Source organism: Halyomorpha halys, unplaced genomic scaffold, assembly GCF_000696795.3.
Source record: "Halyomorpha halys isolate HHAL.00 unplaced genomic scaffold, Hhal_1.1 Scaffold65.1, whole genome shotgun sequence".
Lineage (NCBI taxonomy): Eukaryota > Metazoa > Arthropoda > Insecta > Hemiptera > Pentatomidae > Halyomorpha > Halyomorpha halys.
The window spans coordinates 650775-667155 of NW_027109066.1; the positions used below are offsets into that span (position 1 = coordinate 650775).

At 29.2% G+C, this 16381-nt stretch overlaps 1 protein-coding gene across 5 annotated transcripts in view; it reads right to left on the bottom strand.

Moving 5' to 3' along the window:
* Positions 1 to 1498: 1498 nt before the first annotated feature.
* LOC106692662 (lymphoid-specific helicase) overlaps positions 1499 to 16381 on the bottom strand; it is a 30958-nt gene continuing 16075 nt past the window's right edge. For all 5 annotated transcript variants that reach the window (XM_067047283.1, XM_067047284.1, XM_014438743.3 and 2 more), the window contains 7 exons: positions 16239 to 16354; positions 15367 to 15592; positions 12639 to 12766; positions 9758 to 9866; positions 9276 to 9435; positions 5399 to 5512; positions 1499 to 1752 (listed from right to left, as the gene is read on the bottom strand). In XM_067047283.1, coding sequence (XP_066903384.1) covers positions 1691 to 1752; positions 5399 to 5512; positions 9276 to 9435; positions 9758 to 9866; positions 12639 to 12766; positions 15367 to 15592; positions 16239 to 16354 — 915 coding nt within the window. In that variant the 3' untranslated portion in view covers positions 1499 to 1690. The remainder of the gene's footprint in view (positions 1753 to 5398; positions 5513 to 9275; positions 9436 to 9757; positions 9867 to 12638; positions 12767 to 15366; positions 15593 to 16238; positions 16355 to 16381) is intronic.

Genomic DNA, 16381 nt, shown 5'->3' on the forward strand with positions numbered 1-16381 from the left:
CTATTGAAATCTTTTATAGTCTAAATTGTATCTTTTATCCTCTTGTATTAAATGAAATATCAGTTTTAATCAATTTGTCTTTACATATCTCCTTTATCTCATCATTAATGGATAATCTTAATCTTAATACGCAAGTAAATCCTACAAAAATAGACTGTATAATTTATATATTTTTTTATTATCTCGTTTGAGACTGATAGTTTTAATAATAATAACAAAATTGTCCAAATAGTCTCAACCTTCTTTATTAAAAGGACAATCTTAATTTTAGTTTAACAGTTTCAAACTTTTCAGGCTATTATGCTCAAGTCAACTTAACACAGTTAAAATATTTGTAATTATAACATTTATTAACAAATTCTATTCTTCACAAAATTTGTATCATTAACTTATCACAATATTTAATATAGCCGCTATCAAATCTCCAGGCTCAGCCATGTCATTCTAGTGCATTCCAGATTTCTTTCCTTGGCACTAAATAAAAAATTATTATCAGATCAAGAAATGCTAGTTACAGATTTTTGTCCCTGTCCCAAGCTTTTTAAGCAATATTCTGATGGATAAGGAATTGATTCTGCATCTGTTGGCCTGGAAGAAAACTAGCCTGTTGACTATTTTATTTTTATAATGTTTACTGTATAAGAAACATCTGATATAAATACGTTTTTGTATCAAAACATTCTTACCTTCCCTGGTATAAAAAGTAAGAATATTCCTGAGGAACTTATGAAATATCTTTCCATTGCGCGCGTAAACAAACAATATCCAGAAAGTGGACTTGAATATATACTGACAGATCTAAAAGTTTTATATTAGCGTCAGTCTTTTCTGTGAGTAAGGACGAGGTGAGCCAAGTACATACTACTAAAGTGCAGGCTCTTTTCAGAATAAGGGAGACAGGTTTGTCCTTCTCCAACTGAGTTGCAGAGAAAGCTCTATGGCTCTATGGAAATCTAGACCTCGGGAGGACCACCAGATTCCTCATTTAATCCCAGACCTGGCCATCTACGGAAAGAACGCTGAATAAGAAGATATTTATATTTCAATGAAACATGAGTGTGCTACCTTTTCATCCAACCCTATCTTCTTTTTTTTTAATTATGAATAGGTTCAAACCAATGGTCAATATTCACTTTTGCAATGTAAAACTTACCAAATAAGGGAAAACCTAGTTATTGAGATTAAATCATGGTTCATGTCACTGAAACATAAAATGCAGTCCACTTGTCCCTGATCTTGTATGTCACCAAGAAAGAAATGTCAGTGTTTCTTCCAATAAAGCACAATGTATCTTTTGGATTTATTCTAATAATAATGAATTTCTTAAGGAATAGATCAATATATATTGAGTAATTTATTTCTCAACTTTGAAATACAAAAGGTTTCTTGTTTGACAAGCTTTATCACAAATGACAGATTTAAAAAAGTAACAACAAAAAACAAAACATTACAGAATAATAGTATAGTAGTCACAATAATTAAAATTAACAAGAACATGAACGATATTTACAATGTCGATTTATTGTTACTATACAAAAATATCCACAATTTCAAATATACATTAGCTAGTCTAGATGAGTAAAATATCAATTGACATGCGTGTTTCATATTAATAATCGAACGTAAGTTAAGTTTTGTACATTAGTTCCGCAACAGGTACAATGTATAGTCCAACATAGAATGCCAATTGTTAACTTGTTGATGCTGTAGGAGTGCGGTCCAAAAGAGTCTCCCACTGTTCTTCAGTCAATACTGAAATACATAATGAATTAATTAATTAAATTTAAATAATCAAATTAATTTAGTATAAAAAATAAATAAATATAACTTTTTTTTGAGGCCATCAACATGTCAAGAAGATCAAACCATAAGTTTATGTAAAAGGGGAACTGAAATTTTAACTAACACTAAAATTAATAAAGATATTTTCTTTAATAATATACACACACCCACAGTGTAGTTGCGGAATTTTGAACTAATTGCTGCAGGGGGTGTTTGGATTATTGAAAAGTAGTCAAAAAACTAGTTTGAGAAAAAAGAAAAAAAAAAACAGTTAGCTGGCCACACTTTTTATTCTAAAATTATGAACAAATTTTGATCATGAACAAAACTCTAGGAATGAAACCGTTCAAGATAGGAACTTCCAGTGGTAACCAGTTGATTGGCACTGGTTTCTTCATTGATATCCCATCAAAATCTCATTTTTCTTATTTTCAGCACTTACAGCCTTTTCCATATCCATACTTCAATAATTTTTATTTTGGGTTTTCTTATTAGGAAGTCTGGTAAGTCAATTTCAATAAATTTTTTGTGGTTAAAAAACTTGCAATCTGAATATATTTTATTCTAAATTGTCATAATGGTACACGATGTTTCAGGACTGTACTGTTGTCCCATATTCATGTACTTCAATAAACTTCATAATTAGTCAAACTTTTAAATTCCTTTGTGAAAGTGCATTAATATGGGACAATAGTCCCGAAACATTGTGCACCATTATGATAATTTAGAATAAAATATATTCAAATTGGAAGTTTTTAACCTCAAAAATGTATTGAAATTATTTTTATTTATAAATTTTTTTTTTTTTACATATTTATTGGAAATTTGACAGTTTGAAGTTTTATTGAAATATTCCCAGTAATGCTAAGTGATGATTTAATTTGTTAAAGTCATAAGATTGTTCATTTATAAGTAAAAAATAATATAAATAATAAAAAAAACGAGTTCATCAATTTGTATTATAGATATTTCTACTAATCAAATTAGTTTTACAGAATAATATATTTTATAAGATAGATATTATTTATTTCTAATTCTAACAAAATATATTATGGACACTTCCATAGGAATTGGATTACCAAATATCGAAACTGTATTAATTTCTACTTTTGATTTTCACAGTGATTACAATAACTTGCCAATAGAATGGTAAGTTAATAATATCCTTAACATGTGCGCACTGCTATTGCCTGCTGAGTTTTTTTAAAAAAGTAACTTTGTAAAAAAGTAAAAAAGTAACTTTTTTTTAATGCTAGTTCGTATTACCGAAAATACACTATAAAGTTACAATGGTATATATTGATACCATTGTATATGTTGGACGAGGAGAAGATGGTTGGGGGTGCGGTCAAAGAGAAACACAAATAAGTTAACCTATTTTATTGTGCCAAAGTTTCGGCTAGAGTTTCTAGCCTTCTTCAGGGCTAAAAACAGAACAAGATAACAACCACAGTAAGTATAGAAAATAAAAATGAAAGTATAAACAGAATAACATAAAATGAATAATTTTACAAAATAGAATAAAATGAAGTGATGAGAGAAGCAGGAAATAAAATCTATACATAGGTAATTGAAAAAGTGGATAAAATAACATAATTAAGGAAATGAAATAAAAATGAAGTTATATATGCAAAGAAGTATGAACATATTAGTTATTAATAATTTAAAAATTGAAATATGGAAAGATAATTGGTAAAGAGGCGAAATATAAGTAAAGTATACCAAGAAATGAATAGAAAAAAAAATTTTTTTGAAAACACCAATAATAATATAGTGAACAAAACTAATAATGTGTGTAAGGAAATGGAGAAAAGTGGAGAAAAGAAGGAGTTAGAGTAAAATAAAGAAAGGGGAAAGAAAACAAAAAAATAAATAAAAAAGAACCTGTTAGCTGGAAAATCAAACACCTAATGGATACTGCGCTTATGACGGCCAAACTCAGAATTAAAAAAGCCGTTACAAGAATGAATAAGTGTTTTTTTTTTTTTTTAAGAGGAAACGTTACGAGAGGGTAAAAATAAAAATAAAAAAAAAAACGTAGAAAATATTTAGGAAGAAAGCGTGTGAGAGGGTGACGACAAATGGTTATTGGAAGATTTAAAAATATATACGAACCAACGAATTACCGAATAACGAAGTACCAGAAGATGACAGTGTCATGGGTATTTAACAACAGTTAAAAAGAGGAAATGTATATAAGAGGGGGACGACAAATGTGTAACAAATAATACGTTAAAAAGTGGGCAGAAAAAATAAAGTGTATTTAAAAAAACAAAAAAATTAATAATAAAATAAAATTGAATAAAAAAAATGTGAAAATTACTTTTTTAATAAATTAACTATTTGTGAATATGTTAATGATAAGTTGTTCTTATCAGTTTTTAAATTAACAGAAGAAGGTTCTAATTGGATATAGAGGCTTTCAGAGATGAGCCTTTTGTCATGGTTATGAACTGTAGCAAGTATAGACGTTTTGTCGAAATCGAAGGAATGATAATGATTTAATGAAAGAGAATCTTCCGAAAGTTTAAAGGAAGAATGATTATGCGAGGAAATAGAATATTTGTGTTGTTTGATACAGTCTTTTAAGAGATTTTTGGTTTCGCCTATGTAAGCAGAATTACAATTAAGGGTGGAGCAAGGGATGCGGTATACCATATGTGATCGGTGTAGAGGAGGGATAGGGTCTTATAGTTTAGTGTAAATATTAGATAGTGTGTTGTGAGATCTGAAGGCAATACGGAGGTTAGGTATAGCAGAACGTAAGTTTTTGAATGTTGTCGGAAAGAGAGGGGATATATGGTAGTGATCTGTACAAGGGGGTAGAAAGGGGTTGTGAAGAATTAGATGAAGTGGTGGGACGATTTTGGTAGTTGTGTAAAAGTTTATGAATGATATGGAGAGGTAAGTTATTAGCTAAGAGTATTTGTTTGATGCGGTGTGTTTTTTTTCTTTCATGGAATCGGGAGTCAGAAAGGGAAAGGCCACGGTGAATAAGGTTTTTGGCTATGTTAATTCTTTGATAGTAAGAATGTTGGGAGTGGTAATTTAGAAGTCTGCCTGAGTAGGTAGGTTTGGTGAACCAGTCAGTGGAAATGGTGTTGTCTGGGTTTCTTATGATGAGAAGGTCAAAGAACGGAAGGGAGTTATTATTTTCAATTTCGACAGTAAAATTAAGGCGTTGAAGGTAAGAATTAAAGGCGGTTAAGATGTCATGGATTTTATCAGGATTAAAGACAAGGAGGAGATCATCTAAATATTTTTTAGTAAGAATAATGTCAACTGGAAAGAGTGGAATAACGGAATCGAGCAAATCATTAAGAACAATCATCATCATTGTGTTTGTTGATTTATTAATTGTCAGAAACAAAACATTAAAATTGTAAAAAGATGTGAAAGAGACTGATGGTCATTCTAACTGACTGTGTAAGACCTGCTTTACAAGTTTAATCTCACTGGCACTAATTTTTTTTAGGATTTTTAATTTAAATAAGTTCTTATATATCCCACAATGATTATAAATAATAGTACAGCAATGTGTTATAAGTAATTATCATTACTAATAAGATACACATTACTACATACTACATATTACTATTACTAATAAGATACAGACCTGAGCCATCTGAATGTATTTCCATACTGTGCTGTTTGTTATTCAGGAGTTCTTTCAGTTCCTCATAATCCATGATATTCTTACTTTCAGCCTTTTTAGAATGTGAGAAATTTCCTAAAATGATAAAGCAACAGAAAAATAAATAAAAAATAACATAATTTTTACAAATAACTTAGTTGAGTAACTTAACTGACTCAAACACCTTTTTAGAAATAGCCTTGTTAAAATCGAACAATGTATTTTATTTTATTATTAGTATCCTTTTTTTTTATCTATTGAAATAAAATTTAACAGAATTGATCAGCATATAAAATTGTGAAGAACTACCAAAATTTAATTAACTCTCACCCCTCCCAATGGCAAATGTTTGAAACCATTTAAGCCAAACCTCAACTTTAAAAAAAATTAAATTATTGTCATATCAAGGATTTTTTTTTTAATTGCAAATGCTAGCAAAGTGACTTACTATCAAGTAGAAAAAATTTATAATTAACTATTGAATGTAAAATTAGATAGATAGATGTATTTATCAACTTATAATAGAACGTAGTCACAGATCATTGCACAATTGGTCTTGGTACATTAGTATGTATAATCAAAAGACAAATAAAATAAAGTTACTTTGAGAAAAACAATTATTTTCATTAATATTTTTTTACCTAAAATTTAATACTTTTCTTACTGTTGTACGTTTATTTGCTTCTTTGATTTAATATCTCATAGAGTTAAAAATGATAATATCGTACAAATAAAAATATTATCGAGATGATCAGAGCTGTGATCAAGAAAGAAAAAAGTTATCTACTATTTATTTATTTTCTGCCATAAATTCTTTTTATTTTTATCTTTATTATTTTAATTATATTATTTCAATTTCTTAAGATAAGGTATGTAGGCTATTCTGCCCAGGTCATTTCCTTTATTATAAGTTAAAAGCCTATTCAAAAAGTCAATTATTAGAGAGTCATATTTATTATTAATAAGCTTACTAAGCTTAAGTTTAGTTACCTATTTTTTAAAATTTAAAATTTAATTTTTCTTATATAAGATTACCGACAACAAATACACTACTGGGCAGAATAGCCTGCAAAAGTAACTTTAAATTAATGTGAGGAAGAAATTATAATTGAAGGTATGTTATATTATTGGTGAATAATGTTGTTGTTATAAGTGTTAAAAATGAAGATATAATATAAGCTGTTAAATATTTAGATGTCCTTGAGGATGGCTAAAATGGCCGAAACGTTGGACTGGTGAAAAATATAAGTGTTGAGACAAAAAAAAGATACAAATTTTTGATTTATTTAATAAATTTATTATTTTATTTTATTTTTTAATAGTTTACATATACTTACCATCTCTTTTATTCTTACATTGTGCTGTGGCAACACATGGTCTAATTATGTATTTAAAATACAACAATAACAAAATTCGAAAGTTAATTTCTTTTATTTTCATTACTCTTCGCAGTTGAGCTAGCAAAGGTTCGTTTTAAACCCCTACCCCCCGTAATACATTGACTCTAGCTTCTTTGCAACTTTTTGTTTTTTACCCTCAACCATCGCATGTTACTAAACAACAAAAAAAGAACCTGTAGGGAAACAACTGACTATTCTCATCAAAATGGAATGTACCAAACGTAATAAAACTATTATTATTTACAGCCTAAATAATATAGTAGATATAAACATTAATTAAGGTTCGTTACCATAGTCTTTAATAACATAAATCATAAAAATATATAATATTGTTATTAAATTTGTGACAATGCATAATAGTAATTTTTTAAATAGTTAAATATGTAATATCCTCTTTTATTATGAATAGTATATTTGTATATACAAATAGTTTTATTTTATGTATCAACGTTCAATAATTTTTCAATTCATTTGTTTTATTAAACCAAAAAGCAAGCTAAGCAATTTTGTCCAGTCAAATATGGAGTAAAAAACGTTTAAAATAGTCAAGAAGATGGCACCATTCTGAAGTCAGTAGAATCACTGCCATGTTGAGCAGATTCAAATATTTTTAACTTTATTATGAATTGTATTTACATTAAATTTAAGTAAAAATAGAAGAGGAAAATAATTATTAAGGAAAAATCTACATAAAGACAATCATAAACAAAAATTCAAAATCGTTGTGCTACAATGTTTACATCGATCATTAAAGGTAGAAGAACAAGATAAAGGAAGAAAGACACTTGTTTGCTTAGATGGCAGGAGAGTGGACACATCCTGGAAGGTGATGCTTACCATCCTTCGTGATGTTGCTATCAGTGGTAGCATCTTTAGAAAGAAGACATCAAGAAACACCAGTCATCCAAGAAGATTATAGGGGTATTCATGACCATGTTTAAATGTTATAACTATAGGATTGTGAGCAGCCCTATTTGAAGTCATGTTAAACGTTAAATGCATAAGAGCCCCTAGCGGATTTTCTCAGCAACTTGTTTTATAAGCCTTTATGTTTATAACCTTCCTTCCAGACCCTCATGTTATTGTTTACTTCAGTTTTGATTTAAGTAATTTATTACAACATGCCTAGAGTGAGTGAAAAGTGGAATTTGTGTGAAAGTTTAGCTTATGAGTGCCTTATTGATCTTCAAACTTGTGAGGAAGAGAATGAAAATGAGCTAATTGACAACTGTATTGAAAGTATTCTCCATGTTCTATCATTCAGATATGCAGTTCTATTAAAATTATCCATTCTGGTTTAATAACAGGGATATGAATACCACAAACACACGAAAGAACTGAGCTGTCACAACAACAAAAATCGCGGCGATCTCAACTGGTCTATTGTGTGACGTCATTCTCCATTTAACAGACCAAGTAACAGACTCTCAGCCATGTTAAATGTTATTTCGTTTTACCACGGTAAAAGAAGGCATTTTTTTCGATTTAACATGAGTTTTTCCATTTAACACGCTTTAACATGTTAAACCAAAGATCATGAATACCCCTTATATAATTGGTTAGTTTTGCTCAACATCGAATTTAAGTATATTTGTAAAAGTAGCCATTAATTAATTTCCATTTAAGCCATTGTGTTCTGATTGTCTGGAAAACCCATCCTGAGATAAGAGTCAATAATGTTCAATAATTTAAAATACGATTTTCAATCTATTTAATATTTAATTTATTCATTTAAACTTTGTATTATATCATCAAAGCTATATTTTAGATCTGAGAATAATAAAAACAATTAAAATTCCTACAAATTATTTAAATAAATCTTGAATATTACAATATAGATGAAAATGGCGCTGGATGGTGAAAGCCTATAAATGCGTAATAATACAATAAAAAACAAGAATTTAGACTATGAACCTTAATTAATGTTAAAAATTAAAAGAGTCTACTAACAAAAAATAACTTCAGCATAAATTAAACTGCACATATATTCATAGGTTAATGTTATGGGGTTTTTATCTCTAAACATATGGATAGAGAACTCCCTATGGAAACTGGTCAGTCAATAACTCACGACATGAAGACAAGGGGGCTAAGATGAGTAGGGCATGTGGCTTGGGAAAGACAGGGCGATAATTAGCAACCAAACAATCAAGAGTATCTTAAAACACTGTAATTTTTTAGACCAAAGTACTCTATGCCAAAAAACTTCTCAAGTTTACTTTAAGCCATAGAGCTGCTCATGAATTACATGCTCCAATTTACAGGACACTGCATTCAGTTGTTATTTTCTGGGAAAAACTAAAAACTTGAAAAAAAAAAAAAAAAATGGACTACAGCCCAGCAGTGTATTAAGGACAAGATTCGATTGGTGTACGAGGAAGCAAGAACTCACTTGTGGATTATACTGCAAATGTAAAATAATGAATTCATTTATTAACTTAATACTCAAACACACTTACCTCCGTGTATTATTATTTTTTCCAACTTCCGCTTAGCTGCAGCTCTTGTAACAATTTTTTCATCGATCGTTGCTTTAGAAACAAGACGATAGACAATAACAGGACGAACTTGGCCGATCCTGTGACACCTGTCTTGTGCTTGTAAATCGATTTGAGGATTCTAAAATAAGTTGTCTCAGTTAAAATAAGTTTAATAATAAGATAAATTTAAAATTAATGAATGCATTACAAAACAAGATATTTAAATTGATTGATTTCCGGATATGATATACTCTAGGCCTTTAAATATTTCACAGTTGGTCAAATATTAGCGATAAATAAAACTGTTGAGATTGATGTATGGAAGTGATATTGGCCTGCAAGGGACTTATATAGAAACAAAAATATATAACCATATTTCTAATAAGCGTTACATAAAAGGTTACATTTTAACTGAAAAGTAAATGAAAAAGAGTAGGGAAATCTAATTTAAAATTACATACCCAATCACTGTCATAAATAACAACAGTGTCGGCTGAGGTCAGATTAATTCCTAGCCCTCCTGCCCTTGTAGAAATAAGGAATATAAAGCAATCTTTGTCTTGGTTAAACCTGAAAAAAAAAAATAATAAAATAAATATATATTGTGTATATGTATATGTTTTTCAAAAATGATTAAGTTATTTATATTTCATATGTTTCTATGTTAACGTTATATTAAAAAGGTAGCTTTGGAAACATCACATAATGGAGGTATCTCACTACAAATTTTTATTAATTCCTTCTGCCTTTTCTAGGTTCATTTCACCTTTTATTATTTTCTAGTCACCAGAAGTTTATTATCGCCTACAGGTCATTTTCTCATCTTTATCCTCACTCTTAGCTCAATTTATCCTATATTTATATTTTATCCTCTCTTAGCTTAATTTATCCTTTATCCATTATTTATACTTTGTCCTCACTCTTAGCTCAATTTATCATTTATTTATACTTGTCCTCAATCTTAGCTCAATTTATACTTTATCCTTAATCTTAGCTCAATTTATACTTTATCCTCACTCTTAGCTCAATTTATTCATACTTTATCCTCAATCTTAGCTCAATATATACTTTATCCTCAATCTTAGCTCAATTTATACTTTATCCTCACTCTTAGCTCAATTTATTCATACTTTATCCTCAATCTTAGCTCAATATATACTTTATCATCAATCTTAGCTCAATTTATTCATACTTTATCCTCAATCTTAGCTCAATATATACTTTATCCTCAATCTTAGCTCAATTTATACTTTATCCTCACTCTTAGATCGATTTATCCTTTATTTATAATTTATCCCCACTCCTAGCTCAATTTATTCTTTATCCTCACTCATTTATTTAGCTCAACAATATATTTCTATAATTTTCTGAACTTATGTTTTTTAGTTATTTATTTCATACTAGTCACATTAGCTATTTTGTAGTTTTACTCAATAAAACTTTAATTTAATTTTTTTCTACTTTATGTATTTTATCTTAACAGTCTTTTGTAGTTAGTTACACATGCCGATAACAATTTTCACTTTGTTTAACATATTTTTTGTACTATTATAACTACTACCTACTTCTCTACAGGATGAGTTGGTACCCACCCACTTAGTGTATCTTTTATCCATTGTGAGCTATATACCATTTTCTTTCTTATCCATTGTATCATATATAGTGTTTTCTTTCATACATTTCAATATGTTGATTTAAATTATTTTTCAGTATTTTTATTTTTAGACATTAATTAACATATTTTATTCTATTAATTCAATTACTTACATCACTTGCATTTTATTCTGCATCTTTAATTAAGTTTATTTCTTTACTTACTTAAATAATGTTTTTATTTATTTTTTTATTTGTTTTGTATAATTTTAATCTCTATGTCTATCTTCTATTATTATCAATCACCTACTATCTACTTAATTTATTGCTATATATATTTCCAAGTGTGTTTATTATTATTTTCATGTTTCTCTGAATTAAGCTTGTTATCTCGTTTTGTTTTTCAGCCCTGTTTTGTTCATTTGTGCATCTTTGCTGACCGCACCCCCGACTATCTTCTCTTCATTTCAATCTACAGTAAACTATTAATGCCTCATTAATAATATTATCTTATATCTTTTCTATCCTTAATGTAACATCATTTTTCAACCGTTAAATTCCTCTACTCCCCTGCCCTGATGATTCTTTTCAACCCTCTCAAACAATTCTTTGCCTTTCCTTTATTCTGTAAGGTGGGTGTCCTTTTTCATTTTTTATTTTCCTTTTCATTAAATGTCTAATATATATTTTTATTTCTACTTTTCCCTCTACATCTCATTTTCGTTTGTTAAATTTACTTTGTTCACTTATATGTAAATTTTAACCACATCATGGTTTACTTGTATTTCATTTTATCTTATTTTCTGTCACTTAATTTTGGTTGTTCGTATCTTTTGTTAGTTCTGATAAAGAACTGCAATGAGGGTCAAAACACTGGCTCATAATAAAAATAATTTATTTACTATTTGAGTTGTTTTGACTGCACTCATCTTCCTTTTAGATTTTTTCTTTTCTTTTAATTAAAATAAACATTACATTATGTATAAAATGTAATATTTAGCTAAATAAAATTTAAATGTTTTTTCATCCGTGTATACCACTGAATCTAGGAATGCAATCAGCAGATATGTGAATGTTTTTCAGTTTTCTTAATCGCCACCCTATTTTAACATCATTTTGGAGGGTCAATTTTACATTTCATGGGACCAAGACAGAAGTAAAAGTTGACCCAGGTCAGCTTTATCAGGCCAGCCAGGATGGTTGACTTTTATTTCTATGTTGGTCCCACAAAATGAAAACTTCACCCTCCACAATGGTGTTAGAATTGGGTGCCAGTTAAGAAACCTGCAAAATATTTCATTTTGTGGTACCAACACAGAAATAAAACTCGACTATCCAGGCCAGATTCGAACGGGCACTTCTGCAATCATAAAGCAGTCGCTTAGCTCCCTAAGCAACACTCCCTTGAGAATAGCAAATCGTCATATGGCTAGACATTATGTAGTCAACTATGGTCAATATGTTAAGTAAGAGCAACTGTGTGCTACAGACTACTTAATTAATAAACATACTAAGACTCCTAGACTACTAATTCATCAATTGATCTAATAAAAATGAATGTGATTGAAAAATTAGCTTGAATGTAATAATTAAAAAAATAATGGGCTCCAGAAATTAAAAAAATTGACAAAATCTAGGTTCGAAAATAAATATTTTAGTCATTTAAACACATGCTTTCTAAAATTTAGCAAAAACTTATCCCATATAACCTTAAACATTGTATGTTAAGGAACTGATAATTTAATATACCTGCAAATTGCCTCTTTTCTCTCTTCGAGCTTATTATTTCCATCAAGCCTTTCATATTTATAATCTCTCATTAGCATGTATTCTTCCAACAAATCAAGGATTGTGGTGAAAGTAGAGAAAACCAGAACCTGAAATTATAAGAAACTTATGAATAAAATGCCATAATTAAACAAAATGAGGTAATTTAGATTAATTGCTATTAGAGATCATGATATCCCATTAAAATATTAACATCTCTCAATTAATAATCATAATCCTGTGTATCGACTATTTCCAAGGAGGAATAAATGAATTTATATATATTAACCAATTGACTCTGAAGACATTAATTCTTAGTAAATATTGGTCATTGCTGCCTCCTGTTGTTTTCCTAAATATTCCTTCCGAAAGGACAGTTTATAATAATCCAATATTATAGCAAAACTTTTAAATTTCTTAATTTTATTTTACTTATAAATATTTTAATTTAAATGTTAACTACATTAATATTATCTTAAATAGAGAATACACCTTTTATCATGCTATTCGCTAACTAGTGGTATAATCAATACTAACATCATTTATTCCCTGACTTTCCAATTTTTATTTTCACTAACCTACTATATATGAAATATACAGTATGGGCAAGTATTGCGATAGTGAAAATTTTGAATTTAAGTTTTCGACTGAAATACATATTACGAGGTTCTTTCAGCCCTAATAACCAAGTCTTGCAAAATGGACTGTGTGTGTTAACCAAGCTCAAAAATTTTACAGTAACTTTTTCACTGAAATGGACCAACCGGAAATACTACTTCATATTGTCGATTTGACACTTTAGTGTGGTCTCACTTTTTCCTGTTCGAATTGGATGACTCAATTTTTTTCCTTTTTCCTGTTTTTAATTATTGTTTATTAATTCTAACAATTAGAACTGCTTACTATTGTTTATTATTGCTAACAATTAGAACTGCTTACTATTATTTATTATTGCTGTTAACGCCATATATATTAATTAAAATTTAAATATTTTTTAAAACATATATACATTAATGTTTATGACAGTAAATTTATCCAATTATTTACTATGTATTTTTGTGAGAAGTACGCTTTGTTTAAATGAAGAGGATTATACAAGTGTGTGGTGGGTGAGATACGGGCCAGTGGGATTATTAGCCACAACAATACAACAAGTTGTAGGCTAAGTTCAGTAGCCTATATATAGTCGCCTAGTCGGCTTGGTGAGTAGCCTAAGTATGGTCGCCCCGTCGACTTCGTATAGGTACAGTCACCCAGTTGCTTTACTCGTCACCAGACCTTGCTGCGTGAAATCATCGGAGCACTGGTTCGCTGTGTGGGCTCACCTACGTTTAAGAACAGAATGTCGTCTCCAGCCTTTTCAGAACGGACATCAAGATCCCGACCCATCGGAGTTCATCACTTCGCAAAATATTTTGTAACTAGCAATTTTTTTTTTTTTTTTAAATTATAATTTTTAGTCTTCAGTTTTTTTTTATATAATAGTTAACAGTTTTTTTTATTATAAAATCGAAGGACCTTTTTATTTGAAAATTTGTTCTGTATTTTTGGACAGTTTCTTTTTGCTTTTAATTTAATTTATAGGTTTTTTGTACTTACTTTACAAATAAATGTTTCTATCCGAGCCAGCGTTTATTTTTTTTTTTTAGTTAAGCTTTCCGACAAGGAGACAAATTCAAATTGAGGTGGCTTATCAATTGCTAACAATTAGAACTGCTTACTATTGTTTATTATCGCTAACAATTAGAACTGCTTACTATTGTTTATTATCGCTAACAATTAGAACTGGTTACTTTTTTTCAAATGAACAACATTAAAAATGATTTAGAGGAAGATTTTTTTTTTTTTTTTTTTTTGGAAATTAGACATTTAAGTCACTATTTCAATAAGAATAAGAACTCATAATTATGAGAGATAGTTGACCGTGGATGATAAACGAGGAGAAGATGGTTGGGGGTGCGGTCAATGATAAACACAAATAAATTGGATTAACTTATTTTAATGTGCCAACGTTTCGGCTAGAGTTTCTAGCCTTCTTCAGGGCTGTTCGCTGGAAAATCAAACACCTAATGAATAAAGAATAAGAACTATTTGGCATAAAAGACAATTGCAATTGCACATTGATTCACTGAGTTTAATCAAAATTGTTAAGAGTCATTTTTGAGAAAATTGAAAAAATGTAAAAAATCAATTCCATAAAGTAGCACTTCCTGTTGTTCAATTTGATAAAAATAGTTGCAGTCACATTCCAGACAAATGTAATTTCAGTCATTTATCACTTTTTGTTTTTTAAGCTAGGCTCTTCACACAGACCATTTTGTGAGACTTAGTGATAAGGACTCGGGAACTTTAAAACTTCCATTTCCGTTGAATACTTGAATTTGAAATTTTTTATGATCGCAATACTTTCCTTTACTATATATTCCATATAGCTATAGAGAAGTGAAAGTAAAATTATATTAATTAAGCACTATTGTGTTTTGATTTTTGATCTAAAAGCAGGACAAAAAGATCAAAAATATTAAAGCTCAGATGGTGAAACAAAATAATCTTATTTTTACAATAAATCATAAATTTTACCATGTTAATTTTGGGTAACTTGTAAGGACAGATCATAAAATAAGATTTCCTTATTTCTAAAATATAAACGGCAACATTTATTTTTAAATCTATACAAATACAAAATATTAACATTACACATAATTCTAACCTTATGATCATTTTTCTTAAGCCTTTTCAAAAGTCCGTCTAACATTATAAGTTTTCCGCTGGTGTCAATGAGACCTTCATCAATCCTCAAAATTGTTGATCCCGGAAGAACGGGCATCTGAATAAGGTAAGGGTGATTAATTACTTTCCTCAGCATCATGGGGACATTCTGTATCTTCACGCTGAATTTGTATTGGTCACATCCAGCATCGACAACCAACATATCACTACGATTCATTAAAAATATTAAAAAATTAACATAGACATAACACAAATATTTTAAACAAGTATAATAAGAGAATACATTAACAATAAACTAGTTTTCTTGAATAAATTGTTATAGATACAGATTTAAGATTAATAATTAGAGTTAATTTAAGAATCAGGATAATTAGACAAAAGATGTGATGAGAGTTAACAATTAAACTTAGAAAAGCTCCCATTTGAGATTTTCTTTCACGCCTTGAAATTGCTGTATGCTCCTAAAAAAAGGGAGGCTTCGAACTTTTTCTAGCTGGAAGGTGGAAAGGAAAGTACAAGCCCTCTAGAACACCCAAATTCATGGTTGGTGCAATCTTAAGATATGTATGATTTTATATTAATTAAAATTGGCATTTAAATTTGAAAATATTGTATTGGAAAAAATATATCAATTTTTTGAATTGCTGAGGTGAAAAAACTTCTAAATATAATTTATTTATTTATTTTGCTTGTACAATGTTCTCTTTTTTCTTATCTCCATGTAGACATTAAGCCACAGAGAGAGATGATAAGCAGAAGTTGTGGACTGGCTATACCAAAGCCCAACAGGGACTGTAGGTCAATTGGATTGTGCAAAGGCATTACAATGAAAATTATCATAAGCTACTTTACCCGTCTTGTTCATCAGCTTTTGATTGGCACTTATAGTGATGATCATTTTTTCTCAGCGCTGACCACCGTTTAACTTTCGTTCCGTCTGGATTGTCTGGTATTATCACATCCTCCTCCTAAAAAACAAACAAATTTGTCAATTA